General features: G+C 37.1%; 1 protein-coding gene across 3 annotated transcripts; it reads right to left on the reverse strand.

The window, feature by feature from the left end:
* Nucleotides 1–216: 216 nt before the first annotated feature.
* Nucleotides 217–14,206, reverse strand: LOC100645114. Of its 3 annotated transcripts, none has more exons than XM_003393777.4 (9): nt 14,073–14,206; nt 12,064–12,668; nt 9,618–9,650; nt 8,832–8,897; nt 6,128–6,369; nt 5,776–6,037; nt 5,309–5,702; nt 5,042–5,224; nt 217–3,559 (listed from the first exon to the last, which is right to left on the reverse strand). In XM_003393777.4, the coding sequence occupies exons 2-9, from the start codon at nt 12,139–12,141 to the stop codon at nt 1,689–1,691; spliced, it is 3,129 nt and encodes a 1,042-aa protein (XP_003393825.2). In that variant the 5' UTR covers nt 12,142–12,668; nt 14,073–14,206; the 3' UTR covers nt 217–1,688. The 3 variants fall into 3 exon arrangements, with proteins under 3 accessions (XP_003393825.2, XP_020722033.2, XP_012175089.2); XM_020866374.2 differs by having other exon boundaries at nt 12,064–13,015; nt 14,073–14,195; XM_012319699.3 differs by having other exon boundaries at nt 12,064–12,173; nt 14,073–14,187.
* Between the last annotated feature and the right edge of the window lie 18 nt (nt 14,207–14,224).

A 14,224-nucleotide genomic window follows, 5' to 3' on the forward strand; every position in this document is an offset into this window, starting at 1 on the left:
TGTCCGAGTCGGGAGTTCCCCTTCTACATCACCGTTGTCCGTCAATATACGAAATAAAAGTTATTACGCTCTACAAAATACTGTGTCGTTAAAAATCACTTCTATTAAAACCATTGTCGCGTACTAATTTTTACTACGTTCTGTTTCTCGAAAAACAAATTCAAAAATTTAAGAAAAAAATCATATCACGTATAAATAAAGATCTGTATTCTAGAATTTATATTTCAGTTCCACTTTATTCATAAAAATACGAATTTCGATTTTTATCTCGTTGCCTACATTGCATAACAATTTCTTTTTTTTTTTTGTTTTTGTTTTATACACTACTTAAATGTATTGGACAAGCTGGCGGTAATTGCCGCAAGAGGGTAAACGAAAACGGAATAAATAGATTAATGAACTCGACTGCTTACCGCCCAATTTTCGATCAAAAAAATTATATCAACGGCAATATACTGATTAATCCACCGCTATATAAATCGTAATATTCGACACAATCTAACTGCTGAAAGACATCCGCCTACATCACGGACTGAAATGTAGTAAATACTGCTACCATTTGTTTATCGAAGAAAATGCTTAAGAATTTGATAAACGATATGCTAAAAATAATAGTAACGTTCAGCTTTATCGAAACATTTACTTCGATGTAAGGTATTCAAAAAAGAAAAAAAGCACGGTTCTTTTTCCTATACTTCGTTCGTAAGAAACTATCTAAATCATAAAATTAAGATAGCAAGTTGCTTCAGTAACTTTTTTATCTACTTAACGTTCACGCAATCTTAACGTCTATGTTTTCGATTACGGTAATGCATTTTGATTATCTTTTCTTCCTCTTCGTTCTTCTTAATTTCAATATGGCGACATTCAAATCAGTCTATTGAGTCGTACACGTTTCTCGAGCTTATCCATAAGAAATTATTGTAAAAAGTATCGTTTTTAAATTACTATTAAGGCAGTATGGTAATATGACTCGACTTACGTACATAGGCTTATTTTTAAGCCTTTCATAAATCGCCCAGTATCTGTCAGATATGTGCGTGTTTCCTACCCATCGAGATTGAAAATATCAATGAAACAATGTTTAAAGCGTTTTAAAACTTAGTAAAATTTTTACATAAATAATTTTACTACGCATGATAATTCACAATTTTTCATTATCCATTTGAATTAATGTTCTATCTGTATAATTGTACACAGATGGTTCAAGATTTTCCTTAACTTCTCATCAAATTGTGTTACTGAATTAGGAAAAATTCAAACTTGGTCCTCGTGCATCGTTAATTATTACGAAAAGATTAAGACAAGAAATCTGATGAACAACAATCAATAAATAAAAGGATAGCTAACAAAACTAACAGAATAATAAGAAAATCTATCTCTATAAATTGAAATATAATGGTAGTTAATTACCACTATTATCGTAATGTTATAATCGGAACATTGATATACGAACAATTGCAATGTTTCTCGAGACAGTATAAAAAGTAGGAACTGCCTAAGAAATTCAGTAACGATTACTAGTAATCTAACCCACCTTAAACATACAAATTCGAATTATCTCAAAAGTGTTTTCTCTTTAAACGAAAAAAACTTAGTGTTTGAGAAATAGTCAATTTCATCGACGAAAGGAAAAATTTTCAGCAATGAGCATAATCAACGCGTCCACACCGCATTTTAATCTAACCCTAGCAAGTGGCAGCATTGCTACATCCTGTTTCCAGCATAGCTGATTCAAATTGCTCGAGGACTTGCATATTCTCCGGGGATACAGCATTAATGCCCAAACGTTCCTTATAATCGTTTCCGGATAATCGTCGAGAGTACTTAATGGAGTCATTCATCGCTTGTTCCGGAGTATCGCTGTCGCTCGTGCTGCTACTGTTGCTGGCGCTGGTCGAACATCTGCCACTAGATAAGTCTTGTCTCTCGGAATCAGCCTTATCATCAGGAACTGAGACCTCGTTACGAAGCTCCAAGAAAGTGTTTTGTGCGTTACACAGAGATGCTGAATCTTCTCGATCCTTCCGATTCTCTGATACAATTTCTGTCAGAGGTCCGATGCGCGTATAAGTCACATCATCTTGAAACGTATCAGTCAATGCATTATCGTCCTCATCGTCAGGTTCACATTCGACTCTAACATACGTATTACCGTGTTTACGTTCATACGTGATAAAGTCGTTCGATGTCATCGAGTTCGAAGCAGAATCATGCGATTCAACGCTCTTGATTAAGTTGTCATTCTTTTGTCCTTTCTTTGCTATGATCTTGCTCGAGAGCCAATTTTTCTGTTTGATCTCCCCATCGACGAAATCATCTTCGAAATTGCTTGATGCCAAGGGTGTCTTGGTGGCATATTCGCTACTACTTGTGTCTTCGTCGGCAACTTCGGTAACTTCAAGTTCATTCCTTTCGGAAGTAGTACCGCTTTTGTATACTAGCTTTGCTCTAGATGGCGCTGGTATATGCGCTTCTTCCAATTTCACGTGCTCGAAGAATTTTGTGAGGGCACCACGTTGCAATTGGACGGTGGGCTCGTTTCGTTCGCCTGATTCCAACTGGTAGCTTTGATGATACAGCTGTTGTCTCCCGATTGAGAAATCTTTGTTACCTGGACCGATGTCTCGTGATTCTCGAGAATTATCGGTGAGGATATAGGACTTGTTATGGCCTGAGAACAGTGAGTGGAGAAGACCACCGGTTCTTGGCCTGTACTTTGGACGACTATTGAACAGAGTTGTTTCCTCTGGCTCGGTTGACTTTGTAATTTGTAACTGCTTATCGGATTCGGTACTATCGTAGGAAGGCAATAGGATTTCTGTAGCTCTGGTGGATCGCAGTTGATTGATACCGAACTTATTTCTTGGCTGCCTGGTTCTGGACTTTCTTCCATTGAGAGTTGTTCGTTCCAATTGGTATTTTGCTGTGATGGAGAGATTTTCGGTGTCGATGATACGATTAAGGGCGGGTATTGCGCGATTTGTTTGCTTCTTGCGGTTACGACCGACGGTGTCAGGCAATTGCTTACCAATGAGCACAGAGGAGTCGGAGACTTCGGTCTGAATGCGAGAGTTGTAGCCTGATGTGATTGGCAGTTTGTAGTTGAGCATTGTGGCGTGATTTTGGTCTTCGGAAGATTGATTTGCCCTTCTAGCTGGTTCTGTGATTTTTTTAACGATAAGGTATGATTGGTGCTTTTCTGACTGAACACTGGTGATTGGTAGCTGATAGGCGTAGGACACTTGTGGTTCTGTCCTATCGACATAGGCGATGCTCGATCGGGGCAGCTGGTTGAGCACGATGGAGGAGTAGGGCACGGAACTTTCTCGATAGTCACTGTTGATTGTTGTAGAAGTCCCAACGTCTGATTGGTTGATGCTATTGGAGGAGATTGGGATGAGGAAAGTTGAGGAGGGAAGTTGACCGATGCCGATGGAAGAGGAGAATCCCCGCTTTTTCTGAGTTGCATCAGTTTTATGAAGTCCACAAGTCGTTTTATAGATCTCTGCGTCTTCTCTTGCTTTCCTAATAATTCCTGTCGCGTGCGTTCCTGTAGCTGTGCAAAGAAAAATTTAATAATTAGCAAACATACATCACTGTATTAAAAGAATCTGAAAAATATCAAAACTTAAGATTCACATCGATTACTGTCTGATAATATCACGATAAAGATGCACATGCTCTCGGAACAAAATTTTAACCAAACGATTTGAAATATATCCCGGTATTGTGATATTTACACACATACGCTACTTTTCAACGTTTCTTATACACGATTCTATCTTCGTCAATTGACTATATTCACTAAGACAGAATACATAAGCAATACATAATTTAAATTTAAGAAGTAAAGATGGAACGTCGAAACTAATTTTTTTTTTTTATAAAACACTGAAGTTGTTTTAAGTCGTACGTGATAGAAGCATCGTGCATTACGTACTTTCACGAATTAACGAATCAAATTATTATAGTAGATAATGTATTTTATGGACAGTAGCGAATAAGTTACTTCAAGAAAACAAAAAAATTATGTCTGTACGTGTATATGTCTACAGTAATAATGCTAAAAAAAAATTATAACGTTAGATAAATCGATTTTTTTATAAAGCAAACAACTAGCTTTGTTATAAAAAAATCGGCACATATTTAGAAAAGAATATTCAAAATGAACAAGAAAAACGTAGAGATCTTGCAGGTTCTCATTGATGAAAAAACAAAAGATGCAAAATATTTGCGTATAATTCCATTAACGGCATTCCAAATGAAAAAAATTTGTGAATTTCTTTCTACGCAGGCCACAGGACGAACCTGAAGGGACTGGCCGAGTAGTTGTGAGCGTTTTTCCAACTCGTAAACCTGCAATCTCAGATCCGAGTTTCGCTTGAGCAGCTCATATCTTTCTCTCTCTTTCTCCTCTGCAAGATATTTCGCGTTCAATACACGTTGCTTTTTTGTGCCCTATTACTGACGATCGACCAAAAAGTTCTTCTTAATTGCAAATTCTTCTGCTGTATTTGAGAAGCCGGTTTCACTCGCGACACTTCTTCCGGCAGGCTGCTCTCTCGTTTATTCTCTCTGTGTGCTTACGCTCAATAAAGTCTGCGGCAACGCTGCGATACCTCGTTGCACGTTAAATCTAGAAATTGTGGACCCATGTTACACAATTTCCTGCTCTTCTTTCATACAACTTGTTTGCATTATTTATAAGTACTTTTTCCATTTTATTTTTCGCGTAAAACTCTTTTATAGTACATACATGTGTACGCAAATTTCTGATTATCGAGTATAAGCAAAATGCCGCTATATTTTTATCTTTTCTCTCTTTTTTTTTTCTTTTTTTTTTTTTTTTTTTTTTTTAGTTATCATGAATACATCACAATACATCGAATGATTCCGAACGGTGCCGCCGCGAAATGAGATAAGCGTGCCACGAACATTCATAAAAGCTAGTGTCTGCAGGAAACAAGAACTTTTTTGTCAATCACACGATCAACGTTACTACAGCTAAAAATCTTCTGAAAAACCAAGGACGATTTACCGAATTCCTCGTCCTTTTTAAAAGATGAGCGTCCTTCATCTCCCTCCTCCCCTTCGTCTCCGTCGCCAATTTCTTCCTCGTCTATTAACGCACATTTGGGGCATATTCTTGATGGAGCTGGTGATATGGAGTGGCAAGACACATGGTAATTCGATGCACAATTTTCACATACCGTTAAGGTACCTATTAGCACACAAAATTTAAATGAATATTTACGATTCAAAGACAGGGAAACAAGAACGATGTAAAGCAAGATTAAGGGTATACCTGGATTTCTACAACTTATACAGACTGCTGAGTCACTGCTAATTCTCTCAATAGTTAAGCTGGAAGGTAAACCAGGTATATGAACCGCCTTGCTGCCAACCGATTGAACGGACTTTACGGTAGTTACAGGTAATTGAGTTTGACTAGGTCCATTTTCAACTTTGTTCTTATTAGGGAAAACTTTACTTTCCGTTACGTTTCTAAGTATGTTTGGCCTCGTAGTGGACTTTTGTACCGGTATTAAAGATTTCATCACTGTCCTTGACGTTGGTGGTGACGTAGACTTTGTTGTCACAACTTTTACAGGAGGTGGCGATGGACCGTTCATACGAGCAGTAGTTTGACGAGTTTGCGGAACATTTCCAGATTGCAGGTACGAGTGTCGTTTTCGTTTCTAGAATAAACATACAAAACGTTTGATATCTAATGCCATTCAATATGATAATTAAAAATTTGTCTATATTTACCGTTGGCACTTCAAGACTGGAATATACAAATTGCGGATTAGCAGTACTCCGACGTTTCCTTTCAGCCCTCTTGTTTTGTAATTCGGCGCACATTTTAGTAGTAATGAGACCAAGAGCGTTTAAAAAATTAATTTTTTCAGTCGATTCGATTTTACGCTCCTCTGACTCTTCTTTCTCGGATTTCTCATTAGAATTCTCGTCCATGGAAACTTCAATGACGTCATCTTCACCGGAAATCGTTTCCACCGAACTGGGCCGTCCCCTAAGAACGAACATGATAAATGATTTTATATAAAAGAAATTCCCGTTATCAACTACTACGAACTATTTGAGGTTCGCAATTAAAACTCACTTGGTAGATGCGGGATTCCGCGTAGGCGAGACAATATCCCCGTTTCTAACGATCTCCTCGTAGTCCTCTTTCGAACTCTTCGTAGTGAAGTCATTGCCGGTCTTAAGTTTTGTTTCATTGTTATTTGTAATATGATTATTGTTGTTCAATCCGAGAAGCGACGCGATGGAAACTTTTGCCCCGTTCGCGTTCTCCGCTTTGAATGTTTCGACCTCTTTGCGCAGCCGCTGGACAACTTGCTTCTGCGTATTCAGATAGAAAACTATGAGCTTGAGAGCATCGGTCAATGATGATCATAGAAAACTTTCTTGGCAGACTACGTGTTGCAGATCGTTTAAATATGAATTCGTACGGTTAAGTTAGATGCAAGCCCATCCTTAGCAAACGCGCTTTTTTACAAATTGAGAAAATATTCGTTGGGATATCAACGACAATACGAATGCAAGCGATAATAGATCAGCGATTGCTAATAAATTACGAAGAACGAATGTACCGTTTGTTATTACGTCAATTTATTGAGATATACATTCTGCCAAGAAAAATGTTGCGCGTTCGTATTATTTCTAATTATTTAGCGACGAAGAATCCGCAGAGCTCCGTAACGAATAATCAAAAACTGACATGATTTTCTAGAGAGTACATCGATCGATTTAATTTCAAGCTTAATTCTCTTGTATAATAATCTCCAATTTACAGTCAAAAAGGAAAGAAAGATATAGAAAATAAAAAGCTTCGCCTTTACGCGTAAAAAAGACAGCACGCGTGGTGAGTATGTATTTAGTAAGTCGCATGTTAATAATCTGTTAAAATTGGTAGGATGGCTTCCCCCTTCTGTACAACACAGAGGCACCGTGTCTCGGCTAGGTGGCGAGCAACTTGCAGAAGTTTTCGGAAGTAAAACGTTTAACTTGAAATACAATGAACAACGGTCGAAGAGCGATCCCGGTGAAATGAGCGTGGAAAGCGGCAGAAAAACCGGAGCAGACGACGTACCAACGAGGAAACCGAAGGGATGCGGAAGAAGAAAAGGGAAGAAAGGAAAAAACGCGGAGATTTCGTAAAGAGCTGAAAACGTTTCTGCGGGACATTTTATTGATTGAGCCCCTCTGCCCGGCCCCTACTCTGCTTCCTTTTCGCCCAAGTCCCATTCGCTCTCTTTCTCTCTCTCTCTCTTTCCAACATCTCTCTCCATCTCATACTCCCCGGTACAACCTCCATCCACCCCTTCAACGTGTATCTGTATATACGTGCCTCTCTTTCACTCCCAGTTACTCCATCTTTATCCATTTCTATCCGTTTACGTATCTCTTTCGCTCCGACAGCAATCTACCTGGATCGGTCGTTTATTGCCAACGTGAAAAAAGAAGAAAAATGGCAGCCAGGAAAGCCGTTGCGAGGCAAAGACTTTAGGAGAAACACGAGTATACAAAGGGAAGAGAAAGAAGCGCATCCGCGTCGACGGGATTATCGTGAAAATGTTTAGAAAAGGATGCTGGGCGATAGCAAAGCGCATCCACCAGAGTCTCTTCGGGCAACACTAGCCCCGTTATCGATTCTTCGCGTCGATTCGCGAATCCCAAAAAGAAACGCGCTCCAAGTGATTCCTATAATTTAACGCGACCGCGCACACGTTCCGCGGATATCGTTCGAGAAAATGGATATGTTTCTCGCGACTTGTCGAAAATTCGATTCTCCGCAAGCGTCTCTTTTTCCATTAATTAGTCGCGTCGTTCTACAACTTTCTTTTTTATCCTCTTTTTTTTTTTTCTTTTGTCACGTCGACAAGCGTAGCTAGCCTTTAGCAGTTATTTCCGGTGTTTGGAACGTTCATTGAAAGTTTCCTTTCGCCAAGTTCATACGTTTCTGCAGTAGGAAATATGATATTGTTACTGGATGCGATGTACACGAGCTTATGATAATGTAACAGCCATGGTTACGTGGTCGAGTAAGCTCGCGAAAGACTAGAAAGATGCAGGGTATATATGGTGCGTGAGCAAGGAGAAAGAGTACGTCTATTCGTCTCTATCTTCGATGCGATCGACAAAGTTTGGAAAGGTGGTTGGTAAACTCGCTCAACGAGTTCGCTATTTAATTATAACTGTGCATTACTCATGCTAGCGAGAATCCTACGAAGAAACTGCAAGCTTGGTCGATACATAGACGCATAATTCGATAACGTATGGACAGTTTGTGACGAATGCATTCCAGAAATGACTTGTCCCATTAAGCAGATCAATTATACAAACTTGTGAATTAATTCGTTTCAATGATATGCTTTGGTGTTACAAGAAAGTGTACCATTTAAAGGTAGCAACGTGAAACGCTTGATCAAATTTGAAATAAAATATCAATAATTGTTATAGATGTTCTTATGTCGAATACTTAACTTATATTTACTACCGATAAATAAAATTACCGCAATACATAGTATTACGGTTGTCTTAATTGTAATATCTTTAAAACGTTTCTCTTGTGTGATGCGTCTATCGATCGAGTTAGCGGATATTTCGCTTGCCTCGAATCAGGGACATTGATCGATACAATTTTATGTTTCCTAGACGATTCGTTATCGGTAGGATAATTTGATATGATATCGTTTCTATTTGCACGTAACGGACAGGCATAAATATGGAACATCCCCGAGCAAGCCTGTCCTGGATCATCGCGAAAGAGTGAAGCTTGAGGAAATCGATTCTCAACTTACCTGGCACCTTCCCAGAGATACGATGTGCAAGTGAATCTTTTGTATCTGACCAAGGATATCTGTATTCTGCAAAATAACAGAGGACACGTTCTTAATTAGGCGTACTATATATATTTTGTATTAATAGAGTGCTATATGCAAATAGGTTCATTCTACTAAAAACGCGGAATAATAACAAAAAAGAAACGAAAGAAATTCTTACATCTAATTACAAATATAATTTGTTATAGCTTCGTCTGTTTGTTTGTTTGTTTGTTTGTTTGTTGTATTGTAAGTATTCGCATCGATCGTACTGTTACAGTTATTATGACATAACAGTTAGTCACCGGTAGAAACTGATCGAGTAACACGTAATTGTTACAAGAATTTTCATATTTTGATAACACTTCCTTCGACATGATAGAAAAGGACGAAAACTTTCTTCTAATTATATTTTTATCAAGGTCAACGTGAGAACGATCATAAGGTATAATGGAAGCGAGTTAATTGTTTCAGAGATAATAATTATTACGTTATATATAGGAAGTTGGAAGAAAACTATCTCGCAAAGAATATCAATACAACATCGAATAGCAACGTTAGCAAGACACGAACGATTTAACATCCACTAAATACAGCAAATCAATTGTAACGCCAAAAATAACTGGTAGCGGAGACTTGGTTTTCCGACAAGCCTGGTACGAGAGTACCACCGTTATTACGATCCCTCCGAGATACTCGTACGTACGATCGTGTGTTTGTAAATTTCGAAATGGTTCGCAGGATTAGCAAAAATGAGCGACTTACGTTCGGGTCATCCTTCAATTTGCCCACACAGATCTGAAATTGAAAGAGAAAATTTCAGGATTAGTTATAGTTACAAAGATGGTTCGAATGTTCGATTCGAGAGCATCCTCGGTCGCTACGCTTTTATACACGCGACCGTGGCGTCTCTTCTGCGGCGTAATGACGCAATTACCGTAACATTGTGTGTCGCTTGTATTGAAAAATGTGTACAAACGGTGAAATTAATGTTTTTACGTGATTAAAAGTTCCCTTTCGTTTCCTCTTTTGCAGTGGAGAAATATTGTTTTGGCTCATTTTGATCTACGCTTAAAAAAACAAAAATGGAGAAAGATTTTCAAAAAAAATCTTGTCGACCACCAAAGTAAACACGTTCGAAATAAAAATAAAGTATATTCTATATACGTTTATTTATATATCGATGTGTACATAATATTAAAATAAACTCGTACGAAGTATAAAATGTCGCATACCAGTTTTTCCCCTGTATTGCGTATGCTCCGACTTTGTTTTTTAAAATATTATAAAATTCACAGACCGATAATTCTACGCACCTGTTTCCCGACAATCGACGTGTAACTCAAATGCGTATCAAACGAGAACAGGTTTGTCCTATCCGGTTCGCAAATACGCCGAACGCGAATATTGATCCAATACAATCCAATTGATAAATTCCTGATAAATTATTCAGCGATTAACCAATTAAGCAAGCATCCAAAGCTATTTTTATAATTACGCTGAACAAAAATTTTATTAAATATGATACTAAACACGGATCGATTATGTCGAAAAACGAATTCGTATCGAAGAGATGAAAATAAATAGAAATCGATTATCGAGATATATCGATTACACGTATCTCAAACTATCGTACGAACGAAAATATTCAGTTTCGAAGAATTAGACAGGACAAGGTCGGTAGAGCAGGGCAGAATGCGGATCGTGTGCCGTTAAACTTTCCCCATTGCGTTACATATCCCCCTAACGTTAGTACTTGTTAATAGAAGTTTAGTGTAAATAGACGAAATAAGTATACACGTTATGTATGATCCGGTAATACTGATTTATAGTATTTTAACATACGCATCCGGAGTTTAGTCGATAGAATACCTTTAGTCTTTGATCATTTAGTATTAATAAGGAGCTTAGATCGACGGTATCAAAAAAAAAACAAGCTTTAAAAGTTTTAAATAAAGGCCAGTGCAAAAATATTGATAAAAACTAACAGTACTCCCGTTAGAATTAATCAAACTTTTATTGATTTACTTTATGTGCTATCGAGCAATAAACATAAAGAAATTCAGAAGTAAATCGGCAGAGAACAGGATAAGGTAGAAGTTAAATATAGTGGAAGTCGTCTTGTGTTTATCGTAGTAAAAGTGCAGTGCATACATCATGATAAAATTAAAGTATATGGCAGTAGTTAAAAAAAAAAGCAAACTGGACAAAGACAAAAGTAAGCAAATAAAGGAGAAAGAAACGGAGTAAGAGAGAATATATGTAGGGCTATAGAAGTTAGGGTAAACGGGAGAAAAAGAGAGGGAAATCAACCGAACAAGTGAGTAACTGCATGAACGAGCGAGAAAGATAAAGATAAAAAGTAAGAGAGAGATAGAATGTCGGTTCTCAAAGTCATGCGACGCATCGGTCGAAGCATTCTACCAACAAAGGTTAAGGTCTGAACACTCGTTCACCTTCGAGTTTATGCGATTTGTAAAAAAAATGATCATTGCGCGGTGCAAGCTTATAACATGATTAAAAAGCAAGCAAAAGTTCCCTTGGAACTTGTTACGCTTCTTTCACTTTCGATAACGCGCAACGTAACCGAAGAGCGAATACAGTTTACAAACGTCCGATACGAGTGAAAGGGATACTTTTATAAAATAGATCGAAAGGTGGTGTATACTGTATACCACATTAGAGTGACTTAGTTTCTGTTCGTGTCTTGTATAAATCGGACATCTTTGATCAACGTGATTGTTTCATTAAATTTCATAGAATTTACATTGAAATAACAAGTTCCGTAAATACATGTAGTATAGGAGGTGTGCATTTATGCACGCGCGCGCGTGCTCGATGCGTACATGCGTTTGTGCACGCATAGTGCGTGGGAATGTCGAGGAAACTGAGTCACAAAAAGAATTTGTTAAGAACTTAAACAAGCGATATACTAGTTTGCGTTTACTTTGCGATGATTCCTCGGGAGACAACAAACTGCATTCGAAAAATACGTTAAAACTGTCTAAAAACTATTTCACTTTCCGAGTCGATTACCTATTGCACATACTATCTCGACTTTTTAATCGATAGGGTATAAATGTATTAAAAGAGAAGTATGAAGTAGCCGGTCAGGCAAGAATCATTCGTTAACTTGGTCGCTCGTTCGTTCGGCTTCGTACTCTCAATCTTTAAATCGTTATCGACATACATGCATAGCCGCGGTACTCACCTGATGATCGCGTATGGCATTTTTCAGTTTAGTTTGCACAGTGAGTATTTCTTCTTGCAAACTCTTCGATATCTCCATATTTTTCTATTGAGATTATTCGTTTTTCCTCCCTGTTCAAAAATTCGGCCGATTTTAGCGAGAGAAGAGGAGGACGGGAAACCCTCCTCCCTCTCACTCTCACTCTCCCACCAAATTGACGAGAACAGCGGTATACGCTCCGATCAACCGCACGCACGGCGCGCACCAGCCAACAAACTCTTCGTACCACCGCAACAACACTTGACCGTTTTAACTTAAGAAAACCGAACAGATAAAAATGTCATAGACATATTTTATCGGTTCGTTACATAGGTACATATGCACACCCTTATTTCACGACACCGATCAGACGAAACAACGTCGCTATACCGCGCACCAAAGTGAATTGTTCGCTCATCAACGAGCGTCTGTGCTGCCACCAGCACTGTTGCCTCCGTACACGGACGTGCCAAGTTGCTCGAGATCCCCTGACACCCCTGGCCCGTACCCTCGATTCTTCTCTCTTTCTCTTTCTTCCTGTCTTTGTCCCTCTTCCTGCGCTGTATGCCCAGGGATCTGATGCGCTCCTTGAAAGAAAGTTTTCGCGCCAAGCTTATAACCGGTAGATGTGCCACGTGAAACAGCCTATCGCTTTATATTACAATTTTTTTACAAACATTGTTCGCATATCTTGTGTAATCACTATGAACTACGCTTAAAAATTTTTCAGAAACACAGGATGTTCAAAGAAAACATTTCCTTGAAGTAGATCTTTTACGATAGTGAACGTTGGTAATGCCGACGACAGTGGCGCCACATATTTACGATTAGGAAATGAAATGCTGTCCGTGATAGGAGACAAGCTCATTCTATGATACCCGAAGATATGTTTCGGAATTTTCATATTTAAATACGTGTCTCAGCACGGCTGCTCCTATTAAACGTATAAAGTTGAATCAGTACTTATATCAAAGGATTTGCTTCGTTAGTTCCTACATATACACACTTAAAATAATGAAAGTCTTACATAAAGTGCGATAAATTATTACCGTTCTATATACTCATTCTTATATTCGTAATGACATATTAAGTAATTATAATGTATCTTATATACTTAGAATCATAAAAAGAAGACTTTGAATATTTAAAATAATTAGAATAAATAGTTATTTAATATTTGATATCGTAATAAAAAAGACTACTACATACATGTATGTATGTATGTATATACGAGAAGAGTACGTTACGCAGTTTTCATTTCTTTTATAAATCACAATATGCCGCAACATTGAAAATTAATTGTTAGTCATTAACTTCTATCTCATGTAAATATATCGAAGCTATTCAAAACTTCATTATATACAAATTAAATAAAAAAGAAAAAAGATATATATATACAGGAAAATATGAAGTTTAAATCGATCATTTGCACGTGATAATATATCACGTGATCACACATCACATACCTATCTTATATGTATAGCCTAATTTAATATGTATAAAATATAATATCTTCATCCCTTACATTATAAAAATTTAATTATGTTATTAAAAATTATGCGTTAATCTTTGCACATAAATATCATCGTTTTATATCTAGTTATCTCAAATCGAGCAATTTCTTTAACAACTTTCACACCTTATAAAAAGATAAATTAAGGAACAAAAATGAGCAAAAATAATAGATAGATGTTGTATATTAGCAATTCTGCTACATTTTCAGTTGTGTCATAATTTCACACTCTTTTCTAATTTATAAGTGCAAGTTGAAGCTATATATACATATGGCTAATAAACATCAATATGAGCTATCAAAATATATGTAAATTGTCTAGTTTTTTATATGCTTCAATTCACTTCACTGTATTTTTATATCTGTTTTTGTAAATGTGGAAAAGTAATAACTTTAAGCGAAATATTTATAAAAATGATTATGTTTAAATTATAAAAATAATCTTTAAGTTTATAATGCTTATTGTATTCAAAATTACCTTAAAAACGATTCGTTACCTTACAGCTGTTCTTAGAATTTGAAATAAGTTTATATCACATACACGTTACGTAAAATGGAACTGAAATATTATAATTCTGTCATTTAACCTTTTAAGATTTAGTTTGTTCCTTGGATATATGTATATATATG

The sequence above is a fragment of the Bombus terrestris genome, chromosome 2 (assembly GCF_910591885.1).
Source record: "Bombus terrestris chromosome 2, iyBomTerr1.2, whole genome shotgun sequence".
Lineage (NCBI taxonomy): Eukaryota > Metazoa > Arthropoda > Insecta > Hymenoptera > Apidae > Bombus > Bombus terrestris.